Genomic DNA, 13,562 nt, shown 5'->3' on the forward strand with positions numbered 1-13,562 from the left:
AGCAGTGGTTGTAGTGCCTGGGGCCATAGTGGATCCCCCTGCTCCAGCGGTGGTTGTAGCACCTGGGGCCATAGTGGATCCTCCGGCTGCAGCGGTGGTTGTAGCGCCTGGGGCCATAGTGGATCCCCCTGCTGCAGCGGTGGTTGTAGCGCCTGGGGCCATAGTGGATCCCCCTGCTCCAGCGGTGGTTGTAGCACCTGGGGCCATAGTGGATCCTCCGGCTGCAGCGGTGGTTGTAGCACCTGGGGCCATAGTGGATCCCCCTGCTCCAGCGGTGGTTGTAGCACCTGGGGCCATAGTGGATCCCCCTGCTGCAGCGGTGGTTGTAGCACCTGGGGCCATAGTGGATCCTCCGGCTGCAGCAGTGGTTGTAGCACCTGGGGCCATAGTGGATCCTCCGGCTGCAGCAGTGGTTGTAGTGCCTGGGGCCATAGTGGATCCCCCTGCTGCAGCGGTGGTTGTAGCACCTGGGGCCATAGTGGATCCTCCGGCTGCAGCGGTGGTTGTAGCGCCTGGGGCCATAGTGGATCCTCCGGCTGCAGCAGTGGTTGTAGCACCTGGGGCCATAGTGGATCCTGCTGTTGCAGGGACAGTCGTGGCATCTGAGACTGTGGTGTTCTGTGCCTTTGCCCCCAGCGACAGACAGGCCACTGCCACCATCGCCACAATCATAACTAGTCTGCTGTCCATTTCTATAAGGAGGGAATTTTTTATTTTTATTTAATTCAATTTGTTATACCTTTTATTTTTACCATGCAAGTGAATTAAGCAGATGTTTGAGATAAAAGGTCTCTTGTAGGGAGACAAGGATTAGGAATTCAAAGGAAGCAAATATGTAAAATAAAACTAATGGGGGACAGAACAAAATGTATCTGTTTTATATATAAGTTGTTATATAAGTTTTATATTAGTTAAGCACCAAATAAGAATCATTATTCGTGTAAAATGGTAAAGTACATGTAAGAGTAAACTCCAGAAACCTGACACTTACAGTAGGTTCAACATTTTATCTTTAGAAGTTCTATTAGCTATATTATATTAGTTGTATTAATATATATAGCTATATTAAAATAGCAACCTTGAGGCTAAATGCTACATTTTACATGGACCACATGATATTTACCTTTTTGTTGTGGGTTTTTAGCCTCCTGATGAAGAAAGTTCAAGTGATAAAGGGAGACGCTCCTCTTGGTAGAGATGATGCAGGTGCGCGTGACAGAGATGCTCTCGGCGAGTGCTTTGGCTCGGTTGTGGGATCTCAACCCGGTATTTAACAGTTAAGAAGGGTGCGAAAAGAGGGAGGAGAAATGGTCGGAATGTGACGGAGGATGGTGACGAACGTCTGACGTTACACTGTTTCTTTTTCTATGATGGTTCAAAGACAGTTGGACATATTGTGTTTTTCGAGGAGAGTTTGACTGGAAAAAAATGGAGTCCCCTCCCATAACATTGCCTTGCTGAGTCACTGCCAACCGTTTCTCTGAAGACTGGTCTTCCTGTATCATATTTCTAAACATTTCGTTTTAAAATACTCAGGAACCGAGGATCATTTTGAGACGTCCATAGACATGGAATCATCTTTCCTCCTGCCACCTTTTTGCTCAAACTAGGCTCAAGTAAACTCTCTTACCATCACTAGAAAAAGAATAAGAAGAATAAAAGAAAATAGATAACAATAATATAGTACTTTTCTGAAAAAATTCCACATGTCTGTAGCCCTACAGTAAGGACAGCATGGCCTAATTACTCTGTTAATTTGAATTATCATAAATGAAAGCAATTCGCGTCGTTTTTTAGAGGATGATAAAAACTTTGCAAGTGATTATTATTGAGACCTTGTGATTGCATCGCATGTGAGGATGACATTGCAGAACCGGTCTAACTAGCTATTGGAAATGCCCACACTGTATGTCTTTGTCTCAGCCTTACCCAGCGTTTCGTTCTCCTTTATTTGTTCTTATACTCAAAGAGAGGTATTTAACTGTCATTCCTTTAATAGCCAGATCTTCATTTATTTTGTAGGTTACTGTTGTTTGTTGCCTCCGTAACACGGAACACTCTTAAGAAATACTGTAGCCTGTACATTTCTGTGACCTATAAATGTGTTCATTTGATAGGTTCTTGGTTATTAATACTTGACTGTGCTTTTACAAATCTCAAACTGGCCAACATCTTCCTTAAGAGTTCTCACAGGTTTTTCCAGTCTCCAACCTCCGTTTTTGGAACCCATGTGTGAGACACACTAACTGGCTGTGCACCTGCACTACTTCACCCGGGGGATGGAAATGTATGCATACCATGGCCTATCCATGACCTACCTAATCTAGGTTTATATATCTCTCGATCTAGAAGCAGCCTGGGTAACCAGCTCTGAATGTCTTGTAAGTCAGATATCAGTGAAAGTGGACAGCTATTAAGCGAAAGTGGACAATAGTAGCGGAGGGTAGACAAACATGTGGGGAAGACAATGTGAAATGGATGCGTTAAATTGAGCGTTTGTAAAAATAAAAAAAAATCTGCGCCCACGCACCTATCAATTCCTGGCAGAACTATGCGGCATGCACTTCTGAAATGTCACTATTGCAACATAGACACACACACACGAACACACAAACACAGACATAGGACATACCACAGTGATTATGTCGGTAAGAGTGTCAATAGTTTGGTCATGAGTAGATGCCGGCAGTGGGTGTGTGAACAAACATGCTTGGTGTTACGTGAATATGTGTGTGTTTCCTTAAAGGCAATGTCTTATGACTGATGTCAGAGCACCACTGAAATAACAGATACACGTTCATTGTTCGTAAATCATCAAAGCTGTGATGCTACTCTAGTGTTATTTTATCTTAATGAGCGTAATATTCATTTGTGTAATCTAGTGTTTGCACCCCTAAATAGGATATGTAAAACTCAATTTATTTCCAAACACTGATAGTCATACTGTTATAGCTGTAGGCCTACTTATAGATTTGAAAGCAAGTTACGCTTGTCAAATTGGAGCTCCTTGTTTCCATGGTGATGCTGTATCAATGTTAGCTAAACTGTAGATTTGGTTTGAATGTTGGTGTGGACAGAGATTACCCTTACACACACACACACAAACACACAAACACACACACACACACCCAAATCAAACAGTTCAGCTAAAAAAAAGCAAAAAAACACCTGACAACAAGATGTAGTGCCCTGCGGACAAGTCACCATGAGGTCCAAAAGGAAACTCGTCCACTTCGTTGATGCATTGACAAGCGGTGTAGTTCAACCGACAATTCACAAGTTCAGAAAACCGCACCGGAAGTGTTTTATTCTAAAAATGTTTTGCTTAAAGGAAGAAATCAATGAAAAGAGTTGGTAAGCGTGATCAAGGCAGGAAACTCTGGATGTGGCGGAGGAGCTTGAGAGTAGAGGAGGGAGAAGGGGGGGAGGGAGAAGGGGGTGGCTGATGGCTGAGCGGTTAGGGAATCGGGCTATTAATCAAAAGGTTACCGGTTCGATTCCCGCCGTGCCAAGGACGTTGTGTCCTTGGGCAAGGCACTTCACCCTACTTGCCTTGGGGGAACGTCCCTGTACTTACTGCAAGACGCTCTGGATAAGAGCGTCTGCTAAATGACTAAATATAAATGCGTACGTAGAGACACTTGTGTGGCTGGTACAGCTAGTTTGTATTTCGAGTAGGCTGGCATGAGTTATACATTGGATTAGTTAATGAGTATCAGGTGTATCATTGATAAGATGTGTCAGATTGGAGTTGTGGTGTCTACTCCTCCCAAACCTCATTTAATTCTAACTCCATAAAAATAGCACATTTACACATTTAAGATGTTTAGGAAAATATTTTCCACTCTAAGCCTATACACAACAAAAAAAAGTGTGTGTCGTTGGGTGAGGCTGAAACTGTAGATGGGGAGCTTAGCGCTCCGTGGAGCAGTGTGCAAAAATGCTGTTCTGCTGGTTCAAAAGCCCATCACAAGTCAGGTGAAGTTTCACCAGAAGTTTGTGAAATGGACGAAAGCCAGACTTTGTCACGCCTTTCTCTCTCTGTTTGTCTCTGTCTCTCTGTCTTTTTTGATCTCTGTCTGTATGTCTCTGTCTGTCTGTCTCTGTCTGTCTGTCTGTCTCTCTCTCTGTCTCTTCCAGGACTCAAATCTAACCAAGCAGTCCATCAGTCATGGGATAAGTCCGTCATTCAGTCGGTCATAGCCAACCAAACAGTTTGCTGTCACCTCACCTTACCTTGTCCTCCCCTCACCCCCTTTTCAGTTATCTTACAATTGACAACTTTGCTCGTCTTTCAACCCTGACATTGTTAAGGCCCTTTCCTAAAATGCACTACCCTGAAATGCTGTCACGCAAATCCAGTCATGCTTTCGTTCATACAGAGGCCCTTTGGCCCTCAGCCAAAATAAATTACATGTTACCCTAAAATGCTTAGGTTGTAGTTTAGAGGCGCCATGCAGACATGTTTGACTGAAAAGGGTTGACGTGTTATCATTATGGAACGCTGATTACAATGGCGTTGACACGGTAAAGAACGTTGCTGGGATTACACCATAGTAGTAACAGGGACTACGTAATGGCTTAGCTGGTTTGGCCTATGACATCAGAGTGTTGCGCATGGAAGAACCCCTCGCCCTAGAGGCTTTCCAGGTGTGTGAGAGAATGGGACAACATGACACATTTTGACAGCCCTTTCGACTGACTCAAGGTGATGACCCGCCGTCTCATTGAACTCAAACGTTTACGAAGCTCCACGTTTATGCCATGACACATTGCGCAACTAATCTCAAGCCTTACAGCGTTACACGCTAATCAATTCCATTTAGTTCTATTCTTGAACAACAACAAAAAAAACAGGTATGTTTTAGATTGTTGAAACCCAATCTATGCTATAGCTTTAATTCTGTCACCTTATCCCTGCTTATCTTCAACTTATGTCTATACAACACATGAAGGTCAACACGTTACCACGGTCATTGTCATGATAATGTCCGTGTAATTTAGGCCTTTGATTGTTGGATATGTGTTGGTGTAACGGGGGCAACCGTTACACTGGCAACAAAGCACACACTTAATGCAGACACACCTTTAGAAGGGAAGGTTCTAGACCATTTCAACAGTGGGGCCAAGCTGGGGCAAATTGTGGTTGTCATGTAATTTTCTTCAATGCATTTCAGGTATTAACAGGAAAAATACCATGTTTATAATAATTCAGACTCTACAATTAGAGGGGCCACGAGAGGGTTGAAGCTCATTGTCACTGGGGCACTTAAAGGGAAGGTCTTAGAGGGTAGAGCTGTATGCAGCTACGATTAGATCAACATTGAACTGAAAGCAGATCACTACGGGGAAACTGACATTTTATTTATCTGGCAGACACTTGTGTACACAGAAATGAGGAAACATTTAATTGAAAATGGAGGGGATATTTAGTTTCATCATTGTTTCTTCAGTTCCTTCACTGCTTGAATTCCTTTTAGTGTCTGAAAGCCCCAGTAATGTTGATAGATCAGGTCTGACAAGATAGATAGATACATAGCTCAATTCACCCCTGTTATACATATTTTTCTCCACTCTGCATGTTGGTGCCAGCCTCAAAGGATACAATAAGTGTCTCAGAACTCCTAAAAAAGGTGTTTACTTACTAGTACAGAAAAACTGTGCGTGTTTTTGTTTATCTACAGTACACTATTAGAAGAAGGTAAATAATAAAATGAAAAAATAAATAATAATATCTGTAACCCATTTTTTTTGTAGCTTAAGACTAAGATGTTATTTACAGTAGAATCTAAAGATTCTAACCTAGTGTGTATAAAACAGACTTTTGAAAACTAGCCTTTTTAAGACTAGATCAATTGAGGCACTACATTCAGACATCTCACTCTACATCCCACTATTGCATTCGTTTTTGTCACAGCATGTTTGTACAGCTTTTTAAATGTCTTTTTTTAACTTTGGACTGTACCACTAGCTGCATCAGAACATTGGTTATTATTTCATTTTTGGCAGAAAACGTGGACATCCACCCCTGGCCGTTCACTCCTCCAGCTCAACTTGTTTCAGAGAGTCAAACTCTTTCGTCTCCCCCCGTCTGTCTTCCTCCACCCTCTCCTCGTCCTCCTCTCCCTCCTCCACCTCTTCCTCCTCCACCTCTCCCTCCTCCACCTCCTCCTCGTCGTCTTCCTCTTCCTCCTCCACCTCCTCCACCTCCATTCCGTCCATGGTTTTCTGCAGCTCCTCCTTGATATGATTCAGCTCCAGGAGGCCCTTCTGGAGGTCTCTGCAAACCTCACGGATCTTGGCCGCAAACTCGGTCTTGGCACCCTGGAACAATTGAAATTACAATCTATTTAGTATTTGTTTTGTATTTTAGATTATTAACTGTATGCCATATAGAGGAAGCAAGTGAGAAATAGATAGATAATATTATATGTTCTTTACAATTATTTTTTGAATTTTGTTCAGGTCAGTACTATTAAAACAGACAAAAGAATAAAAAAACTTCAGAAAAACAGTACAAAGTACCAAACTGTTCGAGAAAGAGGGAGAAAGAACGAGGTAGAACAAGAGGTAGAGGAAGGAAGGAGGCTCCAAACCAACAAACAAACGCATTATTAAGTCTGTCAAATGAAATGGGAAAATCAACAGCTTTGAAAAAAAAAATAATAATACTAATACTAATAAATTCAAAACATCCTCCCTGACCTTCCGCAGCTCCAGCGAGTCTTTAGCCAGGAAGAAGACATCGAGGGCCAGGAAGAGGCCCGACATCACCCCCGTGGTGACACTCATCACCTGGGCCGCCTTGGCTGCACCCCCCGCCACGCTCAGCACCTGCACGGTGTTGATCAGGCTCTCCGTGTTGATGAGCAAGGCCTTGCCGGCCCGCCCGCCCTCCTTCATCACGTGCTTGACGTTCTGGTTGAGGTGGTTCTTGTTGATGCTGTCTGCGTACTGCTCAAAGTTCCATTCCTCCAGGGTCGCCATGCCCACCTGGGCGGTGGGGGGGGGGGGGGCGGGGGGGGAGGGAGGGAGGGAGGGAGGGAGGGAGGGAGGGAGGGAGGGGAAGAGATGGAGACAGACAAGAGAGATGAAAATAGATGGTGGTGGCAGACAGGCGGCGAGATTCAGATTCAGAAATGTGAGACCAAGAGGTGGGTTTCTGTGTGTGCTTGTACCCCCTCACACCTGCACAAAGTCCAGACACTCCTTGATGTCTCTCATCTCTTTCTGGTAGTCCTGGATCATCTTCTCCACCTTCTTCCTGTCTGTCTTCGAGTGCATCGTGTCTGTGATGTTCGCCGAGGCGGAGGCCACGCCCCCTGCCGTCGCCACGCCGATGCCCACCGCCGTGACGATGAGCGATGTCCCCATGGTGAAGGGGGCCAGGATCAGGCCGGTGATGGTGGTGATGCTTCCCGCCACGCTGGCGACCCCGCCTCCGACGCTGGCCTTCACCGTCTTCTTGTGGAAGTTGTCGGCTGCGTCGGCCAATGACAGCAGCTCCAGGATGCGTTGCTGTAGCGACGCACCGCGGAGGTTGAAGAGGTGGACGAAGAGGCGGGCTGCCATGAAGACGCGGTCGGCCACCGCCTCCACCGCCCTAGACGGGATGGAGAGAGAGAGAGAGAGGGGGGAGAGGGAGAGGGAGAGGGAGAGGGAGAGGGAGGGAGAGGGAGAGAGGGAGGGAGGGGGGAGAGGGAGAGAGGGAGGGAGGGAGGGGGGAGAGAGAGGGAGAGGGAGAGAGGGAGAGGGAGAGGGAGGGGGGAGAGGGAGAGAGGAAGGGAGGGGGGAGAGAGAGGGAGAGGGAGTAAGAGATGGGGGGGGAAGAATGAGACATGGATGACCACATGAATTTCCCCTTGTGGGATACTAAAGTTTGCCTTGAACTTAAAGAGAGAGGTAAAGGAGGACCAATAGGAAACGGGGGAGAGAGAGAGAGAGAGAGAGAGAGAGAGAGAGAGAATTAGAAGCACAAAGGAATGAGGAGGGTGGGGCCAAAAAGTAGTTTTCAATCGAGACAAACTCCCCTTTCCTGAACTTGTCGCCATGACCTTTGAGCTCCATACCCAGTCAAACTTACGCTACTCCCTCATCCTCCTCAAACGGGTTAGCCTCGTTCCACTCCTCCCAGCCTACAAGAACAGGAAGCCACAAAAATACTTTGTAATGGCAGGTTAGGAGAAAGTGAGAACCTCCACCCTGTCTGTAGGTAATGTTTTACTGTATGTTGGATTGATGTACTGTGAACAGTACTGTGAACAGGTGGACTTGGAGATGAGATGTTTGGTGACGACTTTGGCCTTCGTACCTTCTACTGTCCTCCACCAAACCAGAAGGCCTTCTTCATCCTGAGGATAACACACACACACATGCAGACACACACACACACACACAAACACACAGTGGAGTATTAACTTAAACCTTGCAAAACGGTGTCTACAAAAGGACTGGTGCAGTGCGTGTTCTAGGGCGTCACAATACAAACATACATCCTCCCAGTCCACGGGGGTCCCTTCACCAGGGTCTGACGCTGCAGACGGCTCGACAGGCGGGCTGGTGCCAGCATCCTGAGACAGGTAGACGTGTCAGTGCACACACACACACTCACACACAGATTTGTTTTTCTTTCCTAGTGCAGCCCGATCATTCACTCCCATTCAAAATGGTGTTATCTCTAACGACTCACCCCTAACTGTAACCCTTCATGAAATTATAACACTTACACTCATTCTAATCTGTTAATACCTCCTGAAAAGTACCAGCCACACACACACACATACACGCACACGTACGTCTGGAAAAAAAACTTTCCCCTCTGACTGAAAATCAGAAACTTAAAAACTAGACAAGCAGAACACTTTCTCTACCCTGGTGTTTGGTTCTTCCAGGGATTGGCCCTCCACACCACTGCTTGCGTCATCACCATCAGTGTACCAGACAACCTGCAACAAGGTAGGCTTTCAATAGTTCGGTCACATAGCTGCCGTTTAGGAAAGCACTACGTGTTCTTCACTATCATCCATAACATCTTTTTATCATCATCTTCATTATTATCGTCATTTTCATCAGTACATTCTTCTCTGTGGTGTTGTTGATCTCAACTAAACTGCCAGCACTGGAGGACAGGTCACTGTGGAGGGACGAACTGTCCTGGAGGAGGGGAGGAGAGGAGAGGAGAGGAGAGGAGGGGAGAGGAGAGGAGAGGAGAGGGGAGGGGAGGAGGGGAGAGGAGAGGAGAGGAGAGGGGAGGGGAGGAGAGGAGGAGGGGAGAGGGGAGGAGAGGAGAGGAGAGGAGAGGGGAGGAGAGGGGAGGGGAGGAGGGGAGAGGGGAGGGGAGGAGAGGAGAGGGGAGGAGGGGAGAGGGGAGGAGAGGGGAGAGTGGGAGGAGGGGAGGATGGGAGGATGGGAGGATGGGAGAATGGGAGAGTGGAAGAATGGGAGAAATGTAACCATTGCAAGACCTCGTGAGTTTTAATTAAAAAACGACCAATACACAGACACGCCCTTGATTCTCGGAACATTCCTTGAAACATTCCCTTGTTAAGGGAAACTAACCCTAACCTGGCTTGGCTGGTTGGACCTGAAGGGATTGACTTTCTGAATCATTCCACCGAATACCCCAGGCTTCTGACAAACACAACCACAACAGGTCAATTATTATTTATGGGTTAGAGTTTTTTGGGGGGTCAAACCCTACCTCATAAATTGAAATAAAAGGAAACATAGTTTCTTTTGTAGATGTTTGTGTCAGCTGGTCTGACCTGCTTGGTTACTGGAAGCTTCTCGGTTGCCTGGTGATCCACAGAGTCTGTGTGAGACTCCTTCCCCTTCACCTGGAACACGCAAGCAGCCAGAATGGACCCATGGCAGCAGGTGACAAACCACAGGCAGGTGACAAACCACAGGCAGGTGATAAACCAGAGTTGATCACAGGTACCAGGTGACAAACCAGAGTTGATCACAGGACCTGTGATCAACTCTGGTTGACCTGAGTAGTACCTGTGTCACAGGTACCAGGTGACAAACCAGCATGGACCAAAGGCAAGTAACAAATCAGTATGGACTACAGGTACCAGGTGACAAACCATGATAAACTAAAGGTAACAGGTGACAAACCAAGAGACAGTATAAAGGGATATATGGGTTTCAGAGCTGCTCTTTATGAAATAATGGACAGTGAGGGAGCTTGCTGTAACCATATCTGTGTGTATCAGAATGTACGTGTGTATTCTAGTGTTGCCATGATACAAACATGCGGACTTGGGCTCATGCACACGCAGTCAGCATGCAGAGGAGCATGGACACGATGACACCGTTGCTGAAGAACCTCGGGCACAGAGCCAGTACCAACTATCCGGTTCCTTACTTGTGTGTGTTTACCTGTTTGAATGTTTACATTTCTGTCTGTTTACCTGGGTAAGTGTGGAGGATTTAAACGGATTGACTTTTTGAAAAACTCCCTTCAACACTCCAGGGTTCTGCAACAAACACAATGAAGGTTACTCAACTGGAAAACTCCAAAAGTGTTCAATCAGACACAGAGGTCCTCTCCAGAAGACACTGCTTCCACTGCAGTTCCTTTGAATTATATCATGTCAAACTCTATTATGCTCTGATCTATTCAGTTGTATTGAGCTCTGTTCTACTGTTCTGTTATGCTGATGAGTGTTTTAATGTATTATGTGCCAGCGTTGCTAATGATAAGGTTTTCCTCATCATCATCCTCATCTTCATCCCACCTGTTTGGTGTCTGTAGAGGGGATCGCAGTTGTTGACTCCTTTGTTGCCGAAGAGGAGCTCTGGATGGAGGGAGAGAGAGAGAGAGAGAGAGAGAGAGAGAGAGAGAGAGACATAGAGAAAGAGACAGAGGACACAGGAGCAAAGCTGACCTCTGCTGGACACAGTACAGTACTGCATGCTACTGTACCCAGCAGAGACATCCAAGGGGGTGTACCTGGGCAGGAGATCTGAACGGGTTCACCCTCTGAATGACTCCCATCACTCCTGTCCCCTGTAGGAAACACACACACAGGCACACACACAAACACACACGGTTACAACCGCAACATTAGAGATGGAGGAAATGTCTTGTAAGTCACTCTGCTCTACCTTAGTGTTTGTGGGGAGCTCAGTCTTCACACCACTGCTGTTGTCCTGAAAGCCCACCAGCAGCACATCAGTTAATACCAGAGGAGGGACATTACCTGTCTACAACAGCAAACACTGTGTGTGTGGGTGTGTGTGTGTGTGTGTGTGTGTGCGTGTGCGTGTGTGTGTGGGGGTGTTTTTTACAATCGTTATGACAATCGTTTTTTCAATACCTTTAACAAGTTTCCTAAACTCTTAACACAGTTACCACAACATCCGTCTGTGTAGGCTGTACAATTATCACATTTCTTGTTGCTTGGACACAAAATGCATAGAGGAAACACACATTTTAAATGCTCGAACTTCTTTTACACACAAGCTCAACCAAGAAAACCGGTAAAACAGATAATATCATGTTCAAAACCGAAGTGATTGGCTAAAGTCAAAGTGAACAGCTGTTAATATTGTGAATTGATACACAAATATATCCCCTGTATTTTATAATAATAAGTAAGTTATGCAAATACTGTAAATCAAAGCTGATTCCCAACTAGGAAACACTTAGGTGTTGAAGTTCTTTCAATTGCATGACCATATGGTATAGACAGTAAAGAGGACCTCTTTGGGCTGATCTTGTGTGGAAAAAGAACAATATAGATATACAGTAATATACATGAAGAAAGTAAGAATACAGTAATGCCTGCACAAAGGAGAGGGAGATAAGTACCAGGACAAGGGAGAGGAGTGGGACAAGGGAGAGGGAGAGGAGTTAGAATGTGTGGTGGCGCTCAGAGAAGGGCCAGAGCTAGGGTAATACTGTAAATGGCAGCTATATTGCATATTTCTTGCAGTAATTTTCAGTTGCAAATAAAGACTTGACTGCAGCAATTATGTTTCTGTCTTATTTTTTCAATACATTAACCATATATATATATAGCAGCATACTATAATGCTACTCTGAGATGGGTCATTCTTTTTTGTTCTGAATTTTTGCAGCAAAAGAAACAAAATGCATGCATTTACTAAACCCAACAAAACAAAAAATGTAGAGAGGCTTCAAAAGAAACTGCATTGCAAACACAAACTATAATCTATATACTGTGAGACCTGACACATGCAAAGAAAGCAGTTTCTGTAATTCCATCTGATGTTAATGTTTTTTTATGACATTGTGCTATAAATGATTAAATGTTCCTGTTGAAAGAGAACGTGTGTTAGTGTTTTGGTAGCCATGGTGTAATGTTTGGTGTATTTTTGTGTTATGACAATAAGTGTTCGAGTTTAGTTTACATTGTGTGATTTTGAGCAAGAAATGAACTGTTTTGCAAATTGAGTGTAGTAGGTGTGTTGGCACGTTAAGAGTTTAGGAAACTTGAAGTATTGAAAAAAGTGTTATAGCGATTGTAAAAAACTGTAATACTGGAATGACTTTCTGTCACACAATCGCCCTCTCACACAATCACCCTCTCTTACAATCACTCCCCTCCACCATCGCCTCACACTCAGTAAAACAGTGTTTACCTCTGTGCTTTGATCTTGTGGGACAACTGGGCTGGCTGAGGTGACCTTGTCCCTTTTAAATATATTCATGTTGACCTAAGGAGGCGCGCGCGCGCACGCATGACCGCACACGCACACACACACCTTGTTATGGACTACAATACATGCAGTGTCAAAGACTCTCACAACAAAAGCTTAACACACCCAGCAGTTTTGTATGACAGTGATTCACCACTTTATCCCTCGGTATTTTTCTCACAATGGCAGCCTGGGTTTATAGAGACCGAGCATATTTTAACTGTCAATACGTTTTATGACTTTTATGACTATGAAAGGTAAGTGTCCATTACTGTCGCTGACGTCGACTGTTTAGCGAACGTGATGTCTACCGGTATATTGTTTCTATACCATAACTGGCAGTGCTCTACCACTACTGTCAAAACAAAACGGAGAAATTCTGATTTCTAAGTTCCAACTTTATCACTGGGACTTTCAAGGCGATTTAAGTTGACAACGCTTACCTTCTGATTGCAAGCTGATTCGGTAAAAAGCTAAGTCAAAAAGTTTTCAAAACACTGACAAGCTAAAACGACGAGCTACGCTCCGTCACTTCCCTTCCGAACAGTCAAACTGGTTTCGCGAAACTGACCTGCTTATGTGACGACTAGATACTAATCTACTCTTGTTACAAGCGAGGTTTAAAGAAGCTAAAAACACTTCCAAAACATCGCAACCTACATCTATACAATTCCAGCACCGGAGGACTGGAATGGAGGAGTCCCCCACAAGCAAGCCTATTGTTTTCACAGAAGCACCTGAAGTTGGGCAGGGCTAGTTCATGAGCCCACTAGCAAAAAAGTTGACTGCAGTAGCCTACATTGTCAACATTGACTTTCGTCCAATCCATTCCAATTTAGTCATACGGTTCTTTGTCCATCCATCAACTGATGAACTCTTTTCATAAGCATTGT

The 13,562-nt window shown here is 45.0% G+C and overlaps 2 protein-coding genes across 3 annotated transcripts in view; both read right to left on the bottom strand.

Annotated features, from left to right (window-relative positions):
• The window catches only part of LOC146221857 (uncharacterized), a 12,149-nt gene extending 10,812 nt beyond the window's left edge, over positions 1-1,337 (bottom strand). Inside the window, exons 1-2 of the mRNA XM_084692086.1 lie at positions 1,124-1,337; positions 1-692 (exon numbers count right to left, since the gene is read on the bottom strand). The exon at positions 1-692 is cut by the window's left edge and continues 249 nt beyond it. Coding sequence (XP_084548212.1) covers positions 1-690 — 690 coding nt within the window. The 5' untranslated portion in view covers positions 691-692; positions 1,124-1,337. The remainder of the gene's footprint in view (positions 693-1,123) is intronic.
• A 3,403-nt stretch (positions 1,338-4,740) lies between these two features.
• On the bottom strand, positions 4,741-13,404 carry apold1b (apolipoprotein L domain containing 1b). Of its 2 annotated transcripts, XM_084691257.1 has the most exons (16): positions 13,113-13,404; positions 12,613-12,687; positions 11,113-11,157; positions 10,958-11,014; positions 10,743-10,802; positions 10,416-10,481; positions 9,765-9,836; positions 9,565-9,630; positions 9,076-9,153; positions 8,871-8,945; positions 8,493-8,570; positions 8,312-8,351; positions 8,084-8,135; positions 7,189-7,603; positions 6,706-6,993; positions 4,741-6,324 (listed from the first exon to the last, which is right to left on the bottom strand). In XM_084691257.1, exons 2-16 carry the CDS (start codon positions 12,679-12,681, stop codon positions 6,037-6,039), a joined length of 1,749 nt encoding a protein of 582 aa, XP_084547383.1. In that variant the 5' UTR covers positions 12,682-12,687; positions 13,113-13,404; the 3' UTR covers positions 4,741-6,036. The 2 variants fall into 2 exon arrangements, with proteins under 2 accessions (XP_084547383.1, XP_084547384.1); XM_084691258.1 differs by lacking the exon at positions 9,076-9,153.
• Positions 13,405-13,562: the final 158 nt, after the last annotated feature.

This window comes from Hypomesus nipponensis, chromosome 25, assembly GCF_054491055.1.
Source record: "Hypomesus nipponensis isolate SF chromosome 25, ASM5449105v1, whole genome shotgun sequence".
Classification (NCBI taxonomy): domain Eukaryota; kingdom Metazoa; phylum Chordata; class Actinopteri; order Osmeriformes; family Osmeridae; genus Hypomesus; species Hypomesus nipponensis.

Excerpts from the sequence above, each read along its gene's own strand:
- apold1b (XM_084691257.1), bottom strand. The coding sequence starts at position 12,681 with ATGAATATATTTAAAAGGGACAAGGTCACCTCAGCCAGCCCAGTTGTC. Across the intron at positions 11,158-12,612 it reads CACAAGATCAAAGCACAGAG|GACAACAGCAGTGGTGTGAA; the intron begins GTAAACACTGTT and ends GTGGGCTTTCAG. Across the intron at positions 8,571-8,870 it reads TGGAAGAACCAAACACCAGG|GATGCTGGCACCAGCCCGCC; the intron begins GTAGAGAAAGTG and ends TACCTGTCTCAG.